Source organism: Vulpes lagopus, chromosome X, assembly GCF_018345385.1.
Source record: "Vulpes lagopus strain Blue_001 chromosome X, ASM1834538v1, whole genome shotgun sequence".
Taxonomy (NCBI): Eukaryota; Metazoa; Chordata; class Mammalia; order Carnivora; family Canidae; genus Vulpes; species Vulpes lagopus.
Window position 1 is genome coordinate 43,254,343 of NC_054848.1, and position 20,432 is coordinate 43,274,774.

At 38.2% G+C, this 20,432-nt stretch overlaps 1 protein-coding gene and 1 pseudogene across 1 annotated transcript in view; one reads left to right on the forward strand and one right to left on the reverse strand.

The window, feature by feature from the left end:
- DGKK (diacylglycerol kinase kappa) overlaps window positions 1–20,432 on the reverse strand; it is a 172,647-nt gene that overhangs the window by 39,402 nt on the left and 112,813 nt on the right. The window contains exons 9-14 of the mRNA XM_041742070.1: window positions 14,413–14,596; window positions 13,597–13,705; window positions 12,715–12,854; window positions 11,724–11,805; window positions 9,579–9,670; window positions 8,657–8,756 (exon numbers count right to left, since the gene is read on the reverse strand). Coding sequence (XP_041598004.1) covers window positions 8,657–8,756; window positions 9,579–9,670; window positions 11,724–11,805; window positions 12,715–12,854; window positions 13,597–13,705; window positions 14,413–14,596 — 707 coding nt within the window. The remainder of the gene's footprint in view (window positions 1–8,656; window positions 8,757–9,578; window positions 9,671–11,723; window positions 11,806–12,714; window positions 12,855–13,596; window positions 13,706–14,412; window positions 14,597–20,432) is intronic.
- LOC121483706 lies at window positions 18,537–18,705 on the forward strand (annotated as a pseudogene).

Sequence of the window (20,432 nt, forward strand, 5' to 3'; positions counted from 1 at the left end):
TGTTGTCAAGTTTTTCTCATGTCAGATTGACCTGTAAAATAATATATAGTATGGCAAAATTGAGAAAGATAAACATTTCTGGACTGGTGTTTTCATGGGCATGCTTCTACAGATGTGGATGTGCCTCTGCATGGGTCCCTAGTGTCTGCCTTTGTATATGTTTATGTTTGGGGAATGCACTGAGTGATTATGGCTTGATTTCCAGCTCCATCACTGAATAGTTTGTGACCAAGGCAAGTTTCTATGTGCTTTTATATTCTAGGGTGGTTGTGAAGATTAAATAAATTAATGCATTAAAAATCCTTAAACATTTCCTGGCACAGAGTGCTAAATAAGTGTTAGCTGTTGTTGCTGTTGTGTTATAGAGGTTAATGTGGGTGTATTTCTAGCATGTATTTGTACATATTTTCATGCATGTTCTGGTATACAACCATACATACTTGGTGTACACTTGTGTCTAGTTGTGGGTAGATGCTTGATATATGCTTAGGTATATGGTACATTTGTTAGCATGCATAATGCCATGTTTCATTTGGTGAAAGCTGAAAATTTGATGAGATTGGACTTTTCCCATAATGGAGACTTACCAGTTTCCTTTTTCTTTTACAATTCTCATGAAAGGCACATTTACTTTTATTAAAAAAGGGGCCCTGGGACTTCCAGGAAGATGACAGAGCAGGAGGATCCTAAACTTACCTCATCCCATGGATACATCTAGATAACAGCCACATTGGTGTAAATAACCCCGAAGATGACCAAAAGACTGGCAGAACAGACTATTCACAGTTAATCATAGAGAAGAGGCCACACTGACAGTGGTAGGAAGGTCAGAGACATGGTTGGGAACCAAACTGACCTGTAAGACTGTACACAGAAGGGAGGGGACACGACAGGCATAGAGAAAGGAGAAGAGCAAATACCATACCAGTCACCTCCAGCATGAAAGACGCACACTGGAAAGACAAATCCCCATAACATTTGGTTTTGAAAATCAGAGAGGTTTAACTTTGCAAGTTCCTACAATCAGTGTCAACACCAGAAGCTTTAAAAGTCAGTGGGTTCAACTCTGGAAGAGCCAGAAAGGCAGAAGGAAATTGCCTTTCTGCCATTAAAGACACAACAAAACAAACAACCTCACTGAGATACAGCATTGAAGCAGCAGTTTGAAAAAACACTTGGGGCATACAAAAATATTGATTTACTAATCTCAGAATGTGTGCTGGAAGGGCAAGGATCCTTAGGAGACTTGTCGAAGAACAAAAGAGCTGACAGGTGCCATTTCCTTCCCCTTTCCCAGCCTAGATATACAGACATCTGTGGGAACCAACAGGAAAACTTTCTGACTCGCTTGCTAACAGCACACCCCACCCTCATGCACTTCTGTGGACCTGCCCCTTCAACCCATCTTTAGCAGTTCTCCAAATCAGCTACAAATCTCCTCCCACAGAGATTAGCATGTGCTTTGCTAACACCAGGCCCTCTGGCTCCTACATTTTGCTGCAAACCCACCCCATCCAACATGCCCCTGGCAGAAGTCCATCCAAAGTGGGGCCACAAGCATGGCATTGTGTAAGGAGCTGGGACAGGGGTCATCAGTACCACTCTAAAGTGACTCTTGCCCTGGATAGAGGGGAAGATAACGACATACATCAGTTCAACTGCAGCTCCAGCAGTGAGCTGGGGGCAGACATCTAGTCTGACTGCAGGCCCCACCCACCAATGAAAGCTTCTCAGGGAGCAACACAGAGAGAACATCCTGCAGTTTGGTGCCTGCAGTTCTGATAAATGCCTGGTCTGACCCACTTCAAGCTCAATGTGGCCCCACACTGGCCCATTAATAACACAGGGATGAAACACTGCCTGTATCAGGCAAAGATATTGTGTATGCCTGGACTGAAGGCAAATGCAACTCAGCCCAATAGCAGGGTGCAGACATATAGGAGACACCTTTGAAGTACGGGGTTTGGGGAATAGGAGACATTGCCCTACAGGGCACGATAGGACCTCTTCTTCATAAGGCCATTACTTTCAAGAGCAGGCAGCATAGCCAACTTTCCTAACACGTAGAAACAGATACAGAGAGGTAGAAAAAATGATGAGACAGGGGAATATGTTCCAAACGAAAGAACAGGACAAAATCACACACACACACACACACACACACACACACAGAGAGAGAGAGAGAGAGAGAGAGAGAGAGCTAAATAAAACAGAGCTAATAATAACCCCAATAGAAAATTTAAAGTAATGGTCATAAAGATAATCACTGGACTTGAGAAAAGAGTGGAGGGCCTCAGTCAGACCCTCAACAAAGAGATAGAAAACATAAAAATCAAACGGAGATTAAAAACTCAATAATTGAAATTTAAAAATACACTAGAGGGAATACGTAGTAGACTAGAAGGAGCAGAATAAATCAGTAACCCGGAAGACAGTAATAGAAAGCAGTCAAACTGAACAGGGGAAAGAAAAAAGAGTAATAAAAAATGAGAATAGATTAAGGGAATTTAGTGACACCATCAAGCATAATACTGTTTGTATTATATGGATACCAGAAGGAGAAGGGAGAGAAAATAGGGCAGAAAAGCTATTTGAAGAAATAATAGCTGAAAATACTCCCTATCTGGAGAAGGAATTCTGAATTCCTGGATTTCTGAATCCAGATCCAGGAGGCACAGACAGCCCCCAACAAAATTAACCCAAGGCGGTCCACACCAAGACATATAGTAATTAAAATGGCAAAAAGCAGTGATAAGGAGAATTTTAAAAGCAGCAAGAGAAAGGAAAACCATTACATACAAGAAAAGAAATCCATTAGGCTATCAGCTGATTTTTAAGCAGAAACTCTGCAGACCAGAGGAGACTGGCATAATATGTTCATAGTGGTGAAAGAAAAAAACCCTGCAGCCAAGAATACTCTATCTAGCAAGTTATTGTTCAGAATAGAAGGAAAGGTAGCTTCCCCGAAAAAGAAAAATTGAAAGAATTCATCACCACTAAACCAGCCTTACAAGAAATGTTAAAGAAGACTCTGCGTGGAAAGAAAAAAATCATAAGCAGGAGCAAGAAAAGTAGGAAGCACAAAAAGCAGTAAAATTAAGTATATCTATAAAAATCAGTTAAAGGATTCACAAAATGAAATGATGTCAAGTATGACACCATATATCTAAAATGTGGAGTGGGAGAGACGTAAAAATTTAGTGCTTTCAGAATGGATTCAAACTTAAATGATAATCAACTTAAAATAGACTGCTATGTGCTGAAGATGTTATATACAAACCTAATGGTAATCATAAATCAGAAACTGATAGGGTATATGCAAAAAATAAAGAAGGGATCCAAGTATATCATTAAAGAAAGCCAGAAACCCATGAGAGAAAAAGCAAGAGAAGAAAGGAACAGAGAAGAAGTGCAAAAAACCATAAAATGAATAACAAAATGGTAATAAATGCATACCTTTCAATAAGTACCTTGAATATAAATGGACTGAAGGGATATAGGGCAACAGAGTGGATAAAAAAGCAAGACTCATCTATATGCTGCATACAAGAGACTCATTTCAGACCTATAGACACACGCATATTGAAAGTTAAGTGATGAAAAACCATTTATCATGCCAATAGAATTGAAAAGAAAGTCAGGGTAGCAATTCTTATATTGGACAAAATAGACTTTAAAACAAATATTCTAACAAGAGCCAAAGAAAGACACAATATAATCATAAAGGAACAATCCAACAGAAAGATATAACAATTGTAAATATTTATGCCCCCAATATGGGGGCATCCAAATACAAAAAGCAACTATTAAAAATTAAAGGAAGTAGTTGATAGTGATACAATAATAGCGGGTATTTTAACATGTAACATCATTGGATAAATCATCCAAGAGAAGATCAACAAGGAAACTGTGGCTTGAATGACATTTAGGGCCAGATGTATCTAACAGACATATTGAGAATATTCTATCCTAGCACAGTGGAATACATATGAAATACATCTTTTCAAGTGCATATGGAATATTCTCCAGATAGATCCAGAGAGATGTTAGGCCATGAAACAAGTCTCAACAAATTAAAAAGACTGAAGTCATATCATGCACCTTTTCTGACACCATGCTATGAAACTAGAAATCAACCACCAGACAAAATCAGGAAAGAAAAAAAAATACAAAGAGGTTCAATAGCATGCTACTAAACAATGAATAGGTCAGAGGAAATAAAAAAAATACATGGAGACAAATGAAAATGAACACACAAAATCTCAAGTCTTTGGGATGCAGCAAAAGCTGTTCTAAGAGGGAAGCTTACAGCAATACAGGCCTACCTCAAGAAGCAAGAAAAATCTCAAATCTCAAAAATCTCAAAAACCTAACCTAACATTTAAAGGAGATAGAAAAAGAAAGGAACAAAACCCCCCAAAACAGTAGAAGAATAAATGAAATAGAGACTAAAGAAGCAAAAGAACAGGTCAGTGAAACCAGGAGCTGGTTCTTTGAAAAGATAAACAAAATTGATAAACTTTTAGCCAGATTAATAAAAAAAAAAGAGGGAGAGGACTCAAATAAACAAAAGGAGAAATAACAACTGATAACAAAGAAATACAAAGGATTATGAGAAATTTTATGAAAAATTCTATGCCAACAAATTGGACAACCTAGAAGAAATGGATAAATTCCTAGAAACAAATCACCTTCCTTAACTAAACTAGGAAGAAATAGAAAATTTGAACAGATTGTTTACCAGCAATGAAATTGAATCAGCAATAAAAAAATTCCCAACAAACAAAAGTCCAGGACCAGCTGGCCGCATAGGTAAATTCGACCAAACATTTATAGAAGAGTTAAAACCCATTCTTCTCAACTATTCAAAAAAAAAATTAGAGGAAGGAAACCTCCCAAATTCATTTTATGAGGCCAGCATTAACCTGATAAGAAAACCAGATAAAAAAAAATACCAAAAACGAGAACTACAGGTCCATATCTCTTATTCACATAGATGCAAAAATCCTCAACAAAATATAGCAAACTGAATCTAACAATATGTTAAAAAAAATCATTCACCATGATCAAGTAGGATTTATTTCTGGGATGCAAGGGTGATTCAATATTTGCAAACTAATCAACATGATATATCACATCAACAAGAGAAAGGATAAAAACCACGTGATCATTTCCACAGATGTAGAAAAATTATCAAAGCACACATCCACTTATGATAAAACCCTCAACAAAGTAGTTTTAGAAGGAATATTACTCAACATAATAAAGGCCATATATGAAAAGGCCACTGTCAACATGTAAATGGTGAAAAACAGAGCTTTTCCTCTAATATCAGAAACAAGACAAGGATGCCCACTCTCACCAGTTCTATTTAGTATAGTACTAAAAGTCCTAGCCACAGCACTAGGACAACAAAAAGAATTAAAAAGAATCCAAATCGCTAAGGAAGAAGTAAAACTTTCACTATCTGCAGATGACATCCTACTATATATAGAAAACTCTAAAGACTCTACAAAAAAACTACTAGGGCTGATAAATGAATTCAGTAAAGTCAGAGGATACAAAATCTATATACAGAAATCTATACACTAATAAGGAAATAGCAGAAAGAGAAATTAAGAAAATCCATTTACTATTGCACCAAAAATAATAAAAACCTAGGAATAAAGTTCACTGAGGCTTTGGGGACGCCTGGGTGGCTCAGCAGTTTAGCCCCTGCCTTTGGCCCATGGTGTGATCCTGGAGTACCAGGATTGAGTCCCACATCAGGCTCCTTGCATGGAGTCTGTTTCTGTTTCTGCCTCTCTCCCTGTGTGTCTTTCATGAATATATAAATAAAATCTTAAAAAAAAAACCTGAGACAGTGAAAGATCTGTACTCTGAATAGTATAAATCACTGATGAAGGAAATTAAAGATGACACAAATGGAAAGACATTCCATGTTCATGGATTGGGAAAACAAATATTGTGAAAATGTCCATACTACCCAAAGCAATATACAGATTTAATGCAATACCTATCAAATTATCAACAGTATTTTTCACAGAAGTAGAAAAAATAATCTTAAAATTTGTATGGAATGACAAAAGACCCTGAATTGCCAAAGCAATCTTGAGAAATAAAACCAAAACTGGAGGAATTACAATCTCAGATTTTAAGATGTATTACAAAACTGTAGTAATCAAAACAGTATGGTATCAGAACAAAAACTGACATGCAGAACAATAGAACAGAATAGAGATTCCAGAAATAAACCCACAAACATACTGCAACATAGTGAAAATCATTTATCAAAAACTCACAGCTAACATCATTCTTAGGAGTTAAAACTGAGAGCTTCTCCTCTATGGTCAGGAATAAGACAAGGATATCTTATCTTACCACTTTTATTCAACATAGTACTGGAAGTCCTAGCTACAGAAATCAGACAACACAAAGAAATAAAAGGCATCCAAATGGGCAAGGAAGAAGTCAAGCATTCACTATTTGCAGTTTACATGACAATATAGATATATAGACAACCAGAAAGACTCCACCCAAAACAGCTAAAACTGGTAAACCAATCCAGTAAAGTCGCAGAATACAAAGTCAGTTTACAGAAATCTGTTGCATTTCTTTTTAAAAATATTTTATTTATTTATTTGACAGAGAGCACAAGCAGGGGGAGTGGCAGGCAGAGGGAGAGGAAGAAGCAGGCTTCCTGCTGAGCAAGGAGCCTGACTTGGGGCTCGATCCCAGGACCCCAGGATCATGACCTGAGCCGAAAATAGACCCTTAAATGACTGAGCCACCCTGGCATTCCTCTATTACATTTTTATATACTAATAATGGAGTGACAGAAAGAAAAATTAAGGAATCCATACCATTTATAATTACACCCCCAAGTAATAAGATACTTAGGAATAAACCTAACCAAAAAGTAAAAGACCTCTACTGTGAAAACTGTAAAAGAAATTGAAGATGACACAAAAATGGAAAGACATTACATGCTCATGTATTGGAAAAAAAAATATTGTTAAAATGTCTATACTACCCAAAGTAATCTACATATTTAGTGTAGTTTCTATCAAATTACCAACAGCATTTTTCACAGAACTAGAACAAACAATCCTAAAATTTGTATGTAATCACAAAAGACCCTGAATAGCCAAAGCAATCATGAGAAGGAAAAGCAAAGCTGGAGGCACCATATCATGTTTGTAGTAGTCAAAACAGTATGATACTGGCACAAAAATAGACACATATATCAGTGGAACAGAATAGAAAACCTATAAAAAAAACCACCCCATAATTACTGTCAGTTAATCTTTGATAAAGCAGGAAAGAATATCCAATGAGAAAAAGACTATCTCTTCAACAAAGTGTGTTGGGAAAACTGGACAGTAACATGCAAAAGAAAGAAACTGGACCACTTTCTTATGCCATACACAAAAACAAATTCGAAGTGGATGAAAAACCTAAATGTGAGACATGGAACCATAAAAATCCTAGAAGAGAGCACAGGCAATAACTTCTCCGACATCAGCTGTAGCAACTATTTTTCTAGCTAAGTTCCCTTAGACAAGGGAAACAAAAGTGAAATTAAATGTTGGGACCACATCAAATAAAAAGCTCTGCAAAGTGAAGGAAATAATAAACAAAAATAAAAGGCTACCTATGGAATGGGAGAAGATATTTGCAAATGACACATCTGATAAAGGGTTAGTATCTAAAATATATAAAGAACTGACACAACTCAACACCTAAAAAACCAATAACCCAATTAAAAAATGGGCAGAAAACATGAAAGACATTTCTCCAAAGAAGATATCCAGATGGCCAACGGATACATGAAAAGATGCTCAACATCATTCATCATCAGGAAAATGCAAATCAAAACATCAATGAGATATTACCTCACACCTGTCAGAATGGCTAAAATCAACAACACAAGAAACAACAGGTGTTGGCGAGGATGTGCAGAAAGGGGAACCCTCTTACACTGTTGGTGGGAATCCAAACTGGTGCAGCCACTCTAGAAAACAGTATGGAGGTTCCTCAAAAAATTAAAAATAGAACTAGTAATTCCACTACTGGCTATTTACCCAAAGAAAATGAAAATACTATTTTGAAAAGATACATGCACCTCTATGTTTATTGTAGCATTATTTACAATAGCCAACTATCCATCCATAGATAAATGAATAAAGAAGATGTGGTATATACACACAATGGAATATTATTCAACCATAAAAAAACAATGAAATCTTACCACTTACAACAACAAGGATGGATCTAGAGGGTAAGATACTAAGTGAAATAAATCAGTCAGAAAAAGAAAATACCATGTGATTTCACTCTTGTGTAGAATTTAAGAAACAAAACAAATGAACAAATAAAAAATAGACAACCCAAAAAGTATAGAGAACAAACTAGTGGTCACCAGAGGGAGATGGTTGGGGGATCAGTGAAATAGGTGAAGGAGATTAAGAGTACACTTACCATGATGAGCACTGAGTAATGAATATAACAGTTGAATCACTATATTTTATACCTGAAACTAATATGATAGTGTATATTAATTATACTGGAATTCAAATAATAAATTAAAAATTAAAAAATAAAAAGGGGGCCCTGGCTCCACAAAGAATGCAAGATAAAAGGAATGGAAACTTACTTTCAAAATTACAGATTCTATAGCTGTATTGTTCTGTTTTATCCGACTCCAGGCCTTTACAATATCTACCACAAAATCTTCCACTGCTGAGCAGAGGAATCTGCAAAGATAAGATATATGGCACAATATGACATGGACAATTAGATCCAGAGCCCTTCTCTCTTATGAAGTCCATCTTCCACCTTCTCTTTCTCTTTTCCGATCTATCTTCTCTCTCTCTCTTTCCCCTCCCCCTTTCTTTTCCATTTCTTCATGTACATATGATCAAATACATGAGTACTTAAACGAGTTTAACTAGAATTTCTTAGTCCTAAATTCAGAATTTCCAGAAATGAAAATTCAGTTGATACAACTTGGGTCAAGTTTTGACCCTGGGTCAAATCAGCTATGGTTCAAGAGCCCATATAATTTAGTACAAACATAATGACTTTGGGAAGACTGTCCCAGGGTGAGTGTTTATCAAAGGCAGATATGACAGACTGGTGAGGAACCATCCAAAGAGTCCCAGGAAGAATGAATGACTCACATCTTTGGAAAGGCAGAATGTGTTGTTTAGGCTATGAGAAAGTAGCTGCCATCATTTCTATGGAGACCTTTCCTAGTGTCTGATGGAAAGCAAGGTGTCCCTAATGTAGGGAGTAATGTTATGCTCTTGAATACTGTGGAATGCTCTTTCCTTTCTGTAATCCTTCTCTCAAATCTCTGGCTTGTAATTTTGTCTTTTTGGAATAGCAGTGGCCTTCACCTCAATCTCATCTATTTTTTCCTAAACTTTCCATTTAGGAGGTTTGAGTTGGGAGAAATCTGATATTTTCCTTGGCCTCAATACCCCAAACTATCAAAATGAGCTCCTTTTTGGAGTGAAGAATAGCTCACAAAGGGGAAAAAGATACCTCAATTTGAAAGCCAAAGGAATACTGACCTGGTTGCGATGATCATCTCTGTAGGGTACTTGGCCTTCAGGATTTTGTTCAGCTCAGTGGTTGCAGATTCTAGATATTGGATGGCAGCAGCCTAGGAAAAAGAGTGTTCAACTCTGGAATCTTTGCACTGGGACATAGTCTGCTGCTCATTCTTATCCCCTCATTATTTCCTACTGACTCTTTAACAACAACTCAACTGCCTCTCTGAAAATAATCATAATCAAAAATTCTTGTTGATGAGGCCCATAGATAATCTTAGATCTGTGGCCATTCTGAAAATAAGAGATGTATATTGTTTACTCTCATTTAAATAATTCTCAAAAACTCATGGAGGTAACTTTTTGTTCCATGTTTTAAATGAAAATATAATCTCATATTGCATAGCTAGTAAATAATAGATCTGGAATATGAACCCACATCTTTCCAAAGCCAGAGTGTTACCTCTTATTATAATAATATTAGTAATAATAATAGCATTCACTTATATAGTACTTACTATGTAAGTACTTACCAGGCTCTGTTCTAAGCTAGATGTAAATATTTTCTCATGTAATCCTTATAACAACCCCATTACACAGAATAGCAAACTGAGGCACAGGAAAGAGGTAGCTAATAAATGGCAGCGCCAGGATTTGATCCTAGGTAGTCTGGCTCTTGAGTCTGTGTTCTTTTTTTTTTTTTTTCTGGGCTTCTCGCCCAGTGTGGGGCTTGAACTCATGATCCTGAGACTGAGAGTTGCATGCTCTAACAATGGAGCCAGCTCTGACTCTGTATTCTTAATTACAGCTTCTTCTCCGCCCTCTCCCATCACCTCTCTATATTCAAACATCTACCAAGTTCTGATGATTCTATCCCTCTCATATGTCTTAAATATGTCCACTTCTTATCTCTGTTACCACTTCACCAGTCCTAATCACCATCATCTTTTGCCTAGACAATTGCAGCATCTCCTCTCTTTTCTCCTTGTCTCTAGTCTTTATTTCTACAACTGTTTCCCATGTACTATGGAACTCTTCTGCTAAAAACCCTTCCATTAGATAGCAGAATGGATAAATGGACAAATATATAAGGCAAATATAGTGAAATGTGAATGGCAGACTCTACCATTTTATTTTATTTTTATTTTTAATTTAAATATATATGTTTGTATACTTACTGGCATTATATATCTCAAATTTTAATAGAATGCCTAATAATGTATACTGTGATATACATATAGTAGATAGCCATTTAAATGTCATTTATATTGAAATAAGCTTTTTTATTTCTTTGAGAGTTATATCCTGCAGGCTAGAGTCCTAACTAATTCTACTATAGAGTTCAAGAAGCTAGTATGTTTGAAAATTCTCAAAATAATGTAAGAAAAAATCCTTCTATAATTCTCATTAGGATAAATTTATAGCCCAAATTTCCTACCATGGATTACTGGGTTCTTCCTGGCCTGGCCCCTGATTGCTTTTCTGGCCTCATGTTTAGTAATTCTCCCTGCATATCTCCTCCCTGACCCTTATGCTTTAGCCACTAATAAATGTATGTGAATATTCCATTCTATTCTGTGAATATTCTATGCTCTGTCCTGCTTTTGGAACAACACTATTGGAACAACTACTATTCCATCTGTTTGGAACAGACCTCCTCTTTCTTAGTATCCTGGTTAACTCCCTCTAGTCCTTCAACCTCTTCTGAAATGGTGCTTCTGAGAAGTTTTCCTTGATCTTCCCCAGACTCGGTTTGGTACACCTGCTGGGTGTTTCCACCCCTGTATACTTCCTTATATACTAACACTCATACTACTTTATTAAAATTATTATTTCTATCACTAAACTATGAACTCCATGACAGTGTGAATTATGTCATTCTTTTTTACCACTAGTACATAAGAACAGTTCCTGGAACACATAGTAGGTAATCAATAAATATTTCCATACATATTTTGAATGAATGAAGTAAATGGCTGAATGAATTATATCTCCAATGCTTAACACAGTTCTTAGTAAAAGCTGCTGATTGACAAGTCTAAACCCCCCCATGATCTCATCCTCATTGAGCCCATGGGCAATATGAAAGCTTCTCTAGTTTTTACTTGTTATTTCACTATGCCATAAAGGCCACAAAGGCCTGAATTATAGCTGGGCAGTAGTTACCTCAAATCGGGGTACATCCATTTCAACCTGTCCTCTTAACAATGGGGTTTGTCTGGGAGTCTCACGGATCATCACACTCCATCTGAAATGAAGGTCAAAGACAGATATTTAGGGCTCTGTTTCATCACAGGCTATCATCAAAGCTTCATGTGTCAAGAAAAAAGTCAAAATGTTTATATGGTGAGGGAAGATGAGTTGTAGAGATACCCACACTCTCAGGTCACCTGATCTTAAGATACACTATAAGTGGGAGCCTCTGCCTCATGACTTCTCAAGGTCAGTATGATGGAAAGAATTCCATCATAGGGTCAGAGGGCAGTGCTTCTAAACCAGAGAGGTAACTATATCAAGATCACCTCAGATGATTTTGTAAAATACATATACCAGGGTCCTACTCAAGACCTGAATATGAGTCTTTGTGGTGGGATCAGCTTGGTACCTTGAAAAAGCTTCCCAGAATATCCTTATAGGCAGCCATAAATCAAATACTATGACCCAGCATTGAAAGTCTTTCTTCTCAGGAGATATGTTGGTAATACTCATTCTTCTCTAGAGCAGAGACAATCTATGCCAAGTGTTTTTGAACCCTATTTTTAAAAATTTCTTTGAAAAACTGATGAAGCTACAGAATAGTTTCCATACTATTCTAGAATAGAATAGAAATATAGAAACACTCCCAAGAAAAAATACGCTTACATAGATAATTAACTGCAATTTGAAGGAGGTTCACAGAACCTTTAAAATTTATTTGTGGGGCTCCTGGTTTAGGATCTTTTAAGTTTGAAGAGGGGCTTTAGTGATGTCCAAAGGATACATGGTAGACCCGGACTTCTTCATAGACAAGGCCTTCCCAAGCTGCCCTGCACTGAAGCCAGAGAGGAAATGAGGCTCTGTGCAGGAGGTTAGAACATTCATGGTTGAGATTATGTAACTGAGAGTAACTGATATGGGACTAGAATAGGTACAATGACCTGATATTTCAGCCACTCACCGGTCTAGAATCCTCACACTAGCCTGCTCCACTTTGTTGAGGATGGTCACAGGTGACTTGTTTTTGTTCCAGAATGCACCCCAGCCTAGGACACGGGCCAGATCATTGCCGGTTCCAAGTGGGATGACTGCCAACTGACACTACAAAAACAAAACCAGGCACCTTTTTCAGAGAATCGTACCAAGATCCACCCATAAAAGAACCTTGGGAAAGATTGTCTCAAAGCAAGTGGTAATAAGAGACTTTTGATTTTAGGAAGTGTAATAGGAAGATATCTGATGCTGAGTGAACTTTTTCTTAAGAAGTTTGACATCACTCTTGGCAATATAGAACCTACTCAGTAAAGGGGAAAGTTGGAATATGCCAATAATTTATAGCCATGCTTATGATAGAGAAGTATAGCCACAAATTTCTAACAAGGCTTGGCCAAGGAGAAAAGGTGCCTTGGGAGACAAAGCTACTAGAGTCAGAAGAGTATGGAGCTGTCTAGCGAGAGGAAAGGGAGAGGTAAGTTTTTGCTACTCTTGGGACTCAGAGAAGAAATTCAATGGCCTTAGGAGGAGAAGGAAATTGGGGCTTGAATGTGGCCCGAAGCCACTTCTTTTTTGGCTGCTCTCCTCCCCTTCAAATCTTTACTCTGGGTCCTGAGGAGTAAAGCACTGCTCATCCCTTCTGCTAACTACCTCATTTCTCCTTCCCACAGAAAATGGTTTAGGTGAGAAAGCTTAGATTGAGAATCTGTTTGTCAGATTGACTATGAAACCACTAGAAAACATGTGTGATATAGATAAGGAGAGTGAAGACCAGGGACTTTTGGGGATGAGCAGTTCCATACCCCCAGTCTCTCTAGCAATGGCTAAATTGAGTCAGCTAGGAACTTACCCTTTCATGTAATCCAAAGGCATCGATCAGAGATAAGACCCAGCTCACACTGCCATCTCCACCACAAACTACAATGCGAAAACGAGCAAAATTCTTGAACATGCATAGGCTGAAAGAAAGAGGGGAAAAGGAGTCATTTTGTGAACTGCTAAGTTTTACAACTCTGCTATACTGTATCAGGAGCTAAGGACTACTGCTTTTGCATCCTGCTAACAGGCTAACTGCCTTCTTTCACTTAGCTCCTATCTCTCTGTACCCATCATCACAGGCAATCCTGGAGATGAGGCCTTGCTTCATTGCACCCTCTTGTATGCTTAACCTTGCTCTGGAAGCTACTAGTAACCTAGCTATACCCACCTGATAAGCCCCAAGAAGAATGCCTTGCACAGTGGCCAGTGGCTTCACAGAAGAAACCAGAGCTAACAGCCAGATGCTCCCTAAGTAAAACAGGCCTAGAGTGGAGATATGTTTATTTGGCCCCAGTAAAGAATGAGGGACAGGAAAGGTAAACAGCAACATCCATTTGCTTCTTCCTCTGAGGTCAAGAGACAAAGTTAGACTTCTTCCAACCAGGAAAGGTGGAACAAATCTGAGAGCGGGACATGGGCTTGAAGGGACTTCTGGGATAGGGCTAAAAGTCCTCCAACTAGACAACCCCAAATGCTCTAAAGTTATGTGCCCATGTCCTGACTTGAAAAAATATATCTTTCCTTCCCAGGTACTAGAATGGATTCCAGGAAACCTATCTTAGTCTAGAATGTATAGAGCGAAGAGTCTCTTCTATACACCCAACTATATCCCTTAGCCCATGCTTACCCGGCTTCAGGTCCACCCTTTGACAGGTCAAAAACTTGAGATGGGTTAAGGTATTGTTTGAATTTTCGGAGGAAGACGATCCCTTGGTGATCGCCACTTTTGGAGTTGATGAAGATGAGAAGGGGACATGAACAGGCTGATGACCAATCAAGGTTCCAGAAGTCTGAAGATACTACTAATTGGCCTGATATATGCATGCAACAAAAAGGAAAGGAGAAAAAAGAAAGGGGCCGTTGAGATGGAAACAAGACATGACTTGATATCACATTTTGCAAAGACTTTTTAAAAACAGCTTTATTGAGGTATAATTGATATACAAAGAACTGCACATATTTAATGTATACAATTTAATAAGTTTAGATATATGTGATATAATCACCACAAACAAGGCAAAAGATATATCCAACAACTCTCAGAGTTTCCTTATGCTCCAGTCTCCTGAGACTGAGAAGCAGAGGGAAATTCAGAACACAAACCAAAGTGTGCTTTCATTTAATGTCTGCCCAGCTGTTGCCAGGCAAACAACATTTGTTGAGCAATTAATACATGCCAGTTATGCTAGAAACTGTAGGGATATAGCTTCTGCTCTCAAGCTGGGGGAATAGACTCATATAAAATAGTATGTTAGAACACAAAAATTAAAGAAATTAGTGCTACAACAAAGGATTAATAAAACACTGTGGGGAAACTGAAGAAGGAGAGGGTTGAGAGCCCGAGAGGAGGATCAGAGTACCAATTAATCCTCTCTTTGCCTGGGATAGCTCAGTTCCCATAGTGAGAAGATACCAGGTAAGGAGTTGGGGGGGGGGGGCTGTCTTTTAGCCAGGAGCTAATGACAGGACATATCAATGTTGGAGGAAAGAGGGAGGTTTAATCACTCCTCTAAGGCTCTGGCAGAGCAATCCCAGTTATCACACCAACTTTCAGGGGAAATAATACTATAGGGAAATTGTCTGAACAAGAGAGAGGCTTTTAATAATCCCTAACTCTGAAGTTCCCTATAGGAAAGTGGAGTTATAGCAGTCTAAATTGCCCATACCTGCCAGCTTGTGCTAAGTCTTAGAGCCTGTTGACAGGGAGACAGGCAGTGAGCAATGGCTCCCTATGAGATGGTAGACAAATCATGAGCCCCTAAACTCTGAGTTTGTGACTTGCCAGGTATACTCCAGCAAAAATAAATGCAAAAGGCAAAAGGCATGTGGCCCACTCCTGAATGGTGCAGGGCACAGGGAGGGAGGTGGGTTGAGATTTCCCATTTGTTGTAACCTGGGTGAAAGGAAGCCTGGAGGGATACTGTTAACATGAGCAGATTTCATGGCTGTTTTGCCTGGAAAACCTAAAGCAGGCTTCCTCTATGGGCCAATACCTACTCACTGGCCAGGAGAACTTTTTTCAAAAAATATTTTATTTATTTATTCATGAGACACACACACACACACACACACACACACACAGAGGCAGAGACACAAGCAGAGGAAGAAGCAGGCTCCATGCAGGGAACCTGATGTAGGACTCGATCCCAGGACTCCAGGATCACGCACTGGGCCAAAGGCAGGCGCCAAACTGCTGAGCCACCCAGGGACCCCTAGCCAGGAGAACTTGAAGGCATCCTAAGCTGGTCAGCCAGCCAGGCACCAAATTTTCAGGGCTCGCTAGGACTCACAGCTATAAGGGGAATCTGTTATTCCCTTCAGTAGCATAGCTTGGAAATAGTTACCCTTCCTGAACACATCCAAAGGAAGTACCCTGTTATACTATATGTTGGCAAATTGAACTCCAATGAAAAAATATACAAAAAAAAATTAAAAAACAGTTGTTTTACAAAAGGTAATATGTTGATGCAATGGTAGTTAAGACATTCATTCATTCATTTATTCATTCAACAAATATGTATTGAGGGCATTCTCTGTGTTTGTCCTTCTTATGTTTTGAGAAAACAGTGGTGGGCAAGATAGAAATAGTTTCTGCTCCTATGGAACTTATATTCTAATGGTGGGAGGCACAACATAATGAAGAAATATAGAAAATAATATGATATGAAGAAAAAGAAGTCAGGGAAATGGGATGGAGACTAAAGGGGGTGTTATTTTAGACAGAGTAGTCAGGGATAGCTTCTCTGGGGAGGTGATATTTGAGACTTGAACAAAGTGAAAAAGTGAGCAATACAGATATAGGGGAAAAGAATTTTTTGGGCAGAAGAAAGAATAAGGCTAGGACCCAGAGAAGGGAGACTGAGATGTCTGAGGCCCACTGAATAGAATGGCATGACTGTTGTGGAGTGAGTGAGGGGTTAAGTAGCAGAAATGAGGTCAGAGAGATGACAGGAACCATATAAAATTACAAGATGTTAGATAAAGCAGTTAAAAAATAAGGGTGAGACTGTTTTAATATGGTACAAAACATTAGGGGTCAGGTCACAAAATATATGATGAAAATCGTCAATAAAGGTAGTATCTTTTAATGTTAATTTAATTTAATTTTTTTAGAGAGAGAGTACATGTGCACACACACAGGGTATGGCTGTGGGGGAGGGGCATAGGGAGAGGGTGAGAATCTTAAGTAGTCTCCACACTCAGCAAGGAGCCCCATCTCATGACCCAGAGGTCATGACCTAAGCCAAAATCAAGAGTCAGACACTTAGCGATTGAGCCACCTAGGCACCTCTAAAAAAATGTAGTATCTTTCTTTGTGCTTGCTCCCCTACCAACCAACAATGCCAGCCCCAGCTCATGACCTGGCCTCAGGTTTACCTCCCCTTTATTTGAGAACCTGATTCTGCTCAGTGCTTCTTTTCTTTATTCAGCAATCTCCTGCTTATACTCTGTAGGTGATCATGTGACTTTGGGTATGTACTCCAATGAAAGGATTTATGGAAACAGGTTCATGCTAACATCTAGTGGAAGTGTGAGCTGTGCTTAGAAGTAAGGACTCTCCTTTCAGGGGTCCTAGAATAGACCTGTTTATGCCCAATGATTTTTAACACGATGGGTTAGTCAGTCTCTAAAGGTGAGGCAACAGTGGCAATGAGACTAACTACCATGAGCTGTTTGGGCCTCCATTTCCTTATCTGCAAAGTGAGCCTTCAAAAAACTAACTTGTTTCCTAGTGTTGAGATTAAAATGGGCTATGTGTTACAATGATGAGAAAAGGAAATATAAATTGTTTCTTAAAAGTGAAAAGATGACCAAACTCACCCATAAATAAGAAAGATACTAATTAAAACTAGGCTATTGTACCATTTTTTTTAATTCAGAAGATTAGCAAAAATAAAAAAATAGATGATACACTTGATTGAGGAAGACATGGAAAATATGAACTCTCAGTCAGTGACACAAGCCCTATGGGCAGCAATTTGACAGCATCTATGAAAATTACAAATGTCTATGTATTATGACCCAGTAGTTACACTTCTGGGAATTTTTCCTATAGATGTATATGTAAAATGGCCTGTATTAGATTGTTCATTGAGTGTTGTTATAACAGAAGACTGAAAACTACCAAATTATCCACCAATAAAGGGCTTGTTAAATAAATTATGGTATGTGTCCATATAATGGGATATCTTGTAGCTGTAAAAAGAAATGAGGAGCAACCTTTTGTTGATGCAAAAAGATCTCCAAAATATACTATGAAGGAGAAAAAAAGCAACATCCAGAGGAATGAGTATAGTATTAAAAAGGGGAGAGATAAGAATATATGTTTATATTCACTAGTATATACAGGAAGAAATACTGGAAACTATTCAATAAACTAATGGCAGTAGTCAGCTTTCTGTGAGTGGGGATGGGGTGGGGCTATTGGAGATTGAGAAGATTGAGAGTAAGGATAGTAAGTTTTTTTTATTAAATATTATGTGCTTATATATTTCTATTTTTTAAAAAATTTGAGCTATGTGAATATATTAACTAGTCAAGAATTAAATTAAGAAATAGGAAAAATAATTATGCTATTGTTATCTATAGATTAAATAGCCATGAGGTTGTAACTGAAATCATTTGGCAGCTTGGAGTGTGGGCTGCCTTCTGCAGTATACTTCTACAACAGAATGCAGCTGTGTACCACAGCTGGTTGCCCTCCAGATTTATTCACTAACCTATAGCAAACATCTTAACTTCTCTGGGTGTATCGCTTCTCAGCCTTTTGGCTAAGATCAAGTGTAGTAACTTTTCTGGGTGTTCATTTCTCCCTGTGTGCAACAGCATCATGTTGCAATGATGAATAAAATAATCCAGGATGGGGGTGGAAAACTGAGATAAAGAGAAAATGCTATAATTCACTCAAACTCAAACTTCAGCGTCAAACCTAATTTGGTCACGGATGGGAAGACAAAGGGAAGCAGTGCTGGTAGAAAGCTATTCCTAGGAGAAGACAAGAGCAGCCCTGTCTAACATTTCCTCCAGAGTTAGAGAACATCTGAATTTGAGCAAAGCCAAATTTGCCAAGAGTATCTTGTGACCAAGGTGACAAAATTGTGTGGCATCATGGGCTGGAATGTAGCAATGTTAGGCAGATTCATAACCAGGTAAGTGTGCCCACAAAGTTGCTTTTGAATAGGCTGATGTTAACTGTAAGGGAGTTCCCTGTACTACTTAGTAATTTTAATCAACAATTCAAATGAAAACATAGAAGTCTGGCTTCTCAACTTTGAAGAGCTCAAAACTGGAGGGAGAACCATTGGATGACAGAATCAAGACTGAAAAATAACCTCAAGGGTCAGACGGGTAAAAGTCAACAAGATGAAAAGGGGATAAATGTGAAGCTTGGATTTTAGGCTCAAGGACATAAATCATACCAGAATAAGACAATAGGAACTTCATCTGGCAGCATCAAGTATGAAAAGGGCTTAGAGGATTTAGTTGACTTTAAACTCCAGATGACTCAACATCCTGAAAGAGCCTTTCAAAAAACAAAAACAAAGACAAAAAACCTCATGCTTAATGCTTCTTTGAGCTGCATTAATACAACCACAGTGCCCCAAAACAGGGAGCCTATAGTCTCTCTCAAATTTGTTCAGTTCATATCACTAAAGGGTGTTAAATTAGTGTAAGGATGGCTTACTGATCCCCTTCCTGTATTTTAAAACCATCTCTAACAAACGTCAGTTCATCTAACCTTCATAATGCACCTGAGTACAACTGTTATTGAAAGAAAGTGAGATTGAGATTCATTTGGATCAAGATTGCAGATGACTAGAAGGAAAGGCTCAAAAATATACATTAAATGGGACATTAAATGAGATATTATACAAAAAGAATGGCTTAACTCAGTAGCTTCTAAGCAATAATATTATGTCATTGTTGGAAAGCAAAAGAAAGTAGCAATGCCATTAGTTGATGATCTATAACAAGAATAAGAAGTGATATAGGATAAGAAAAACAAACTAAAAAGCCCAACTTCCATAAGGATAGGAAGCACAGAGCCTGTTGGGCTAATTACAAAGAAGAGGTTACAGCCCCTTATTACCCATTTGGGGTGATTGGTGGAATGCTGAGGTGGGCCTCCTTCATTCTGCTTAGACATCTTCCCTAGATCTCCCTGTTGGGGTGAGCAAAGTCAGATTCAAGACTATATTGGCTTTCATAGCAGCTTGAGTTTTCTTGGCTGACTAGCTTGCCACTCTTTCACTTCTATCAATCCCATTTTCCTGCTAGTCCCTTCCTTCTCCTAACCAATCAAGCATCTCTTATTTACCAAGCCATTTACCTCATCACCTCTCCTGCTATCTGGTAGGTGACTTTATGTGAGTAAACATTTGAGTAGATCTGAGAATAATATATGCATGCATCCTTGAGTGAAGTTAGCGTTGTGTCTATGGAGGTCATTATGGGAATATGTGAGTATGCTTGCCTGCAGAAACCTGTGTGGATGGCTCATTCCCTGTACCAATGTCTATCTGGATGTATCTGTATTAGGGTTAGAAAATGAACTGGAAGAGACTAGAGTGGCTCTGAGTGTGTGTATATGTATGTGCACACATGTGCACATGTGCTATGTCTAGTTCTAAAACTCTGTTGTAATCA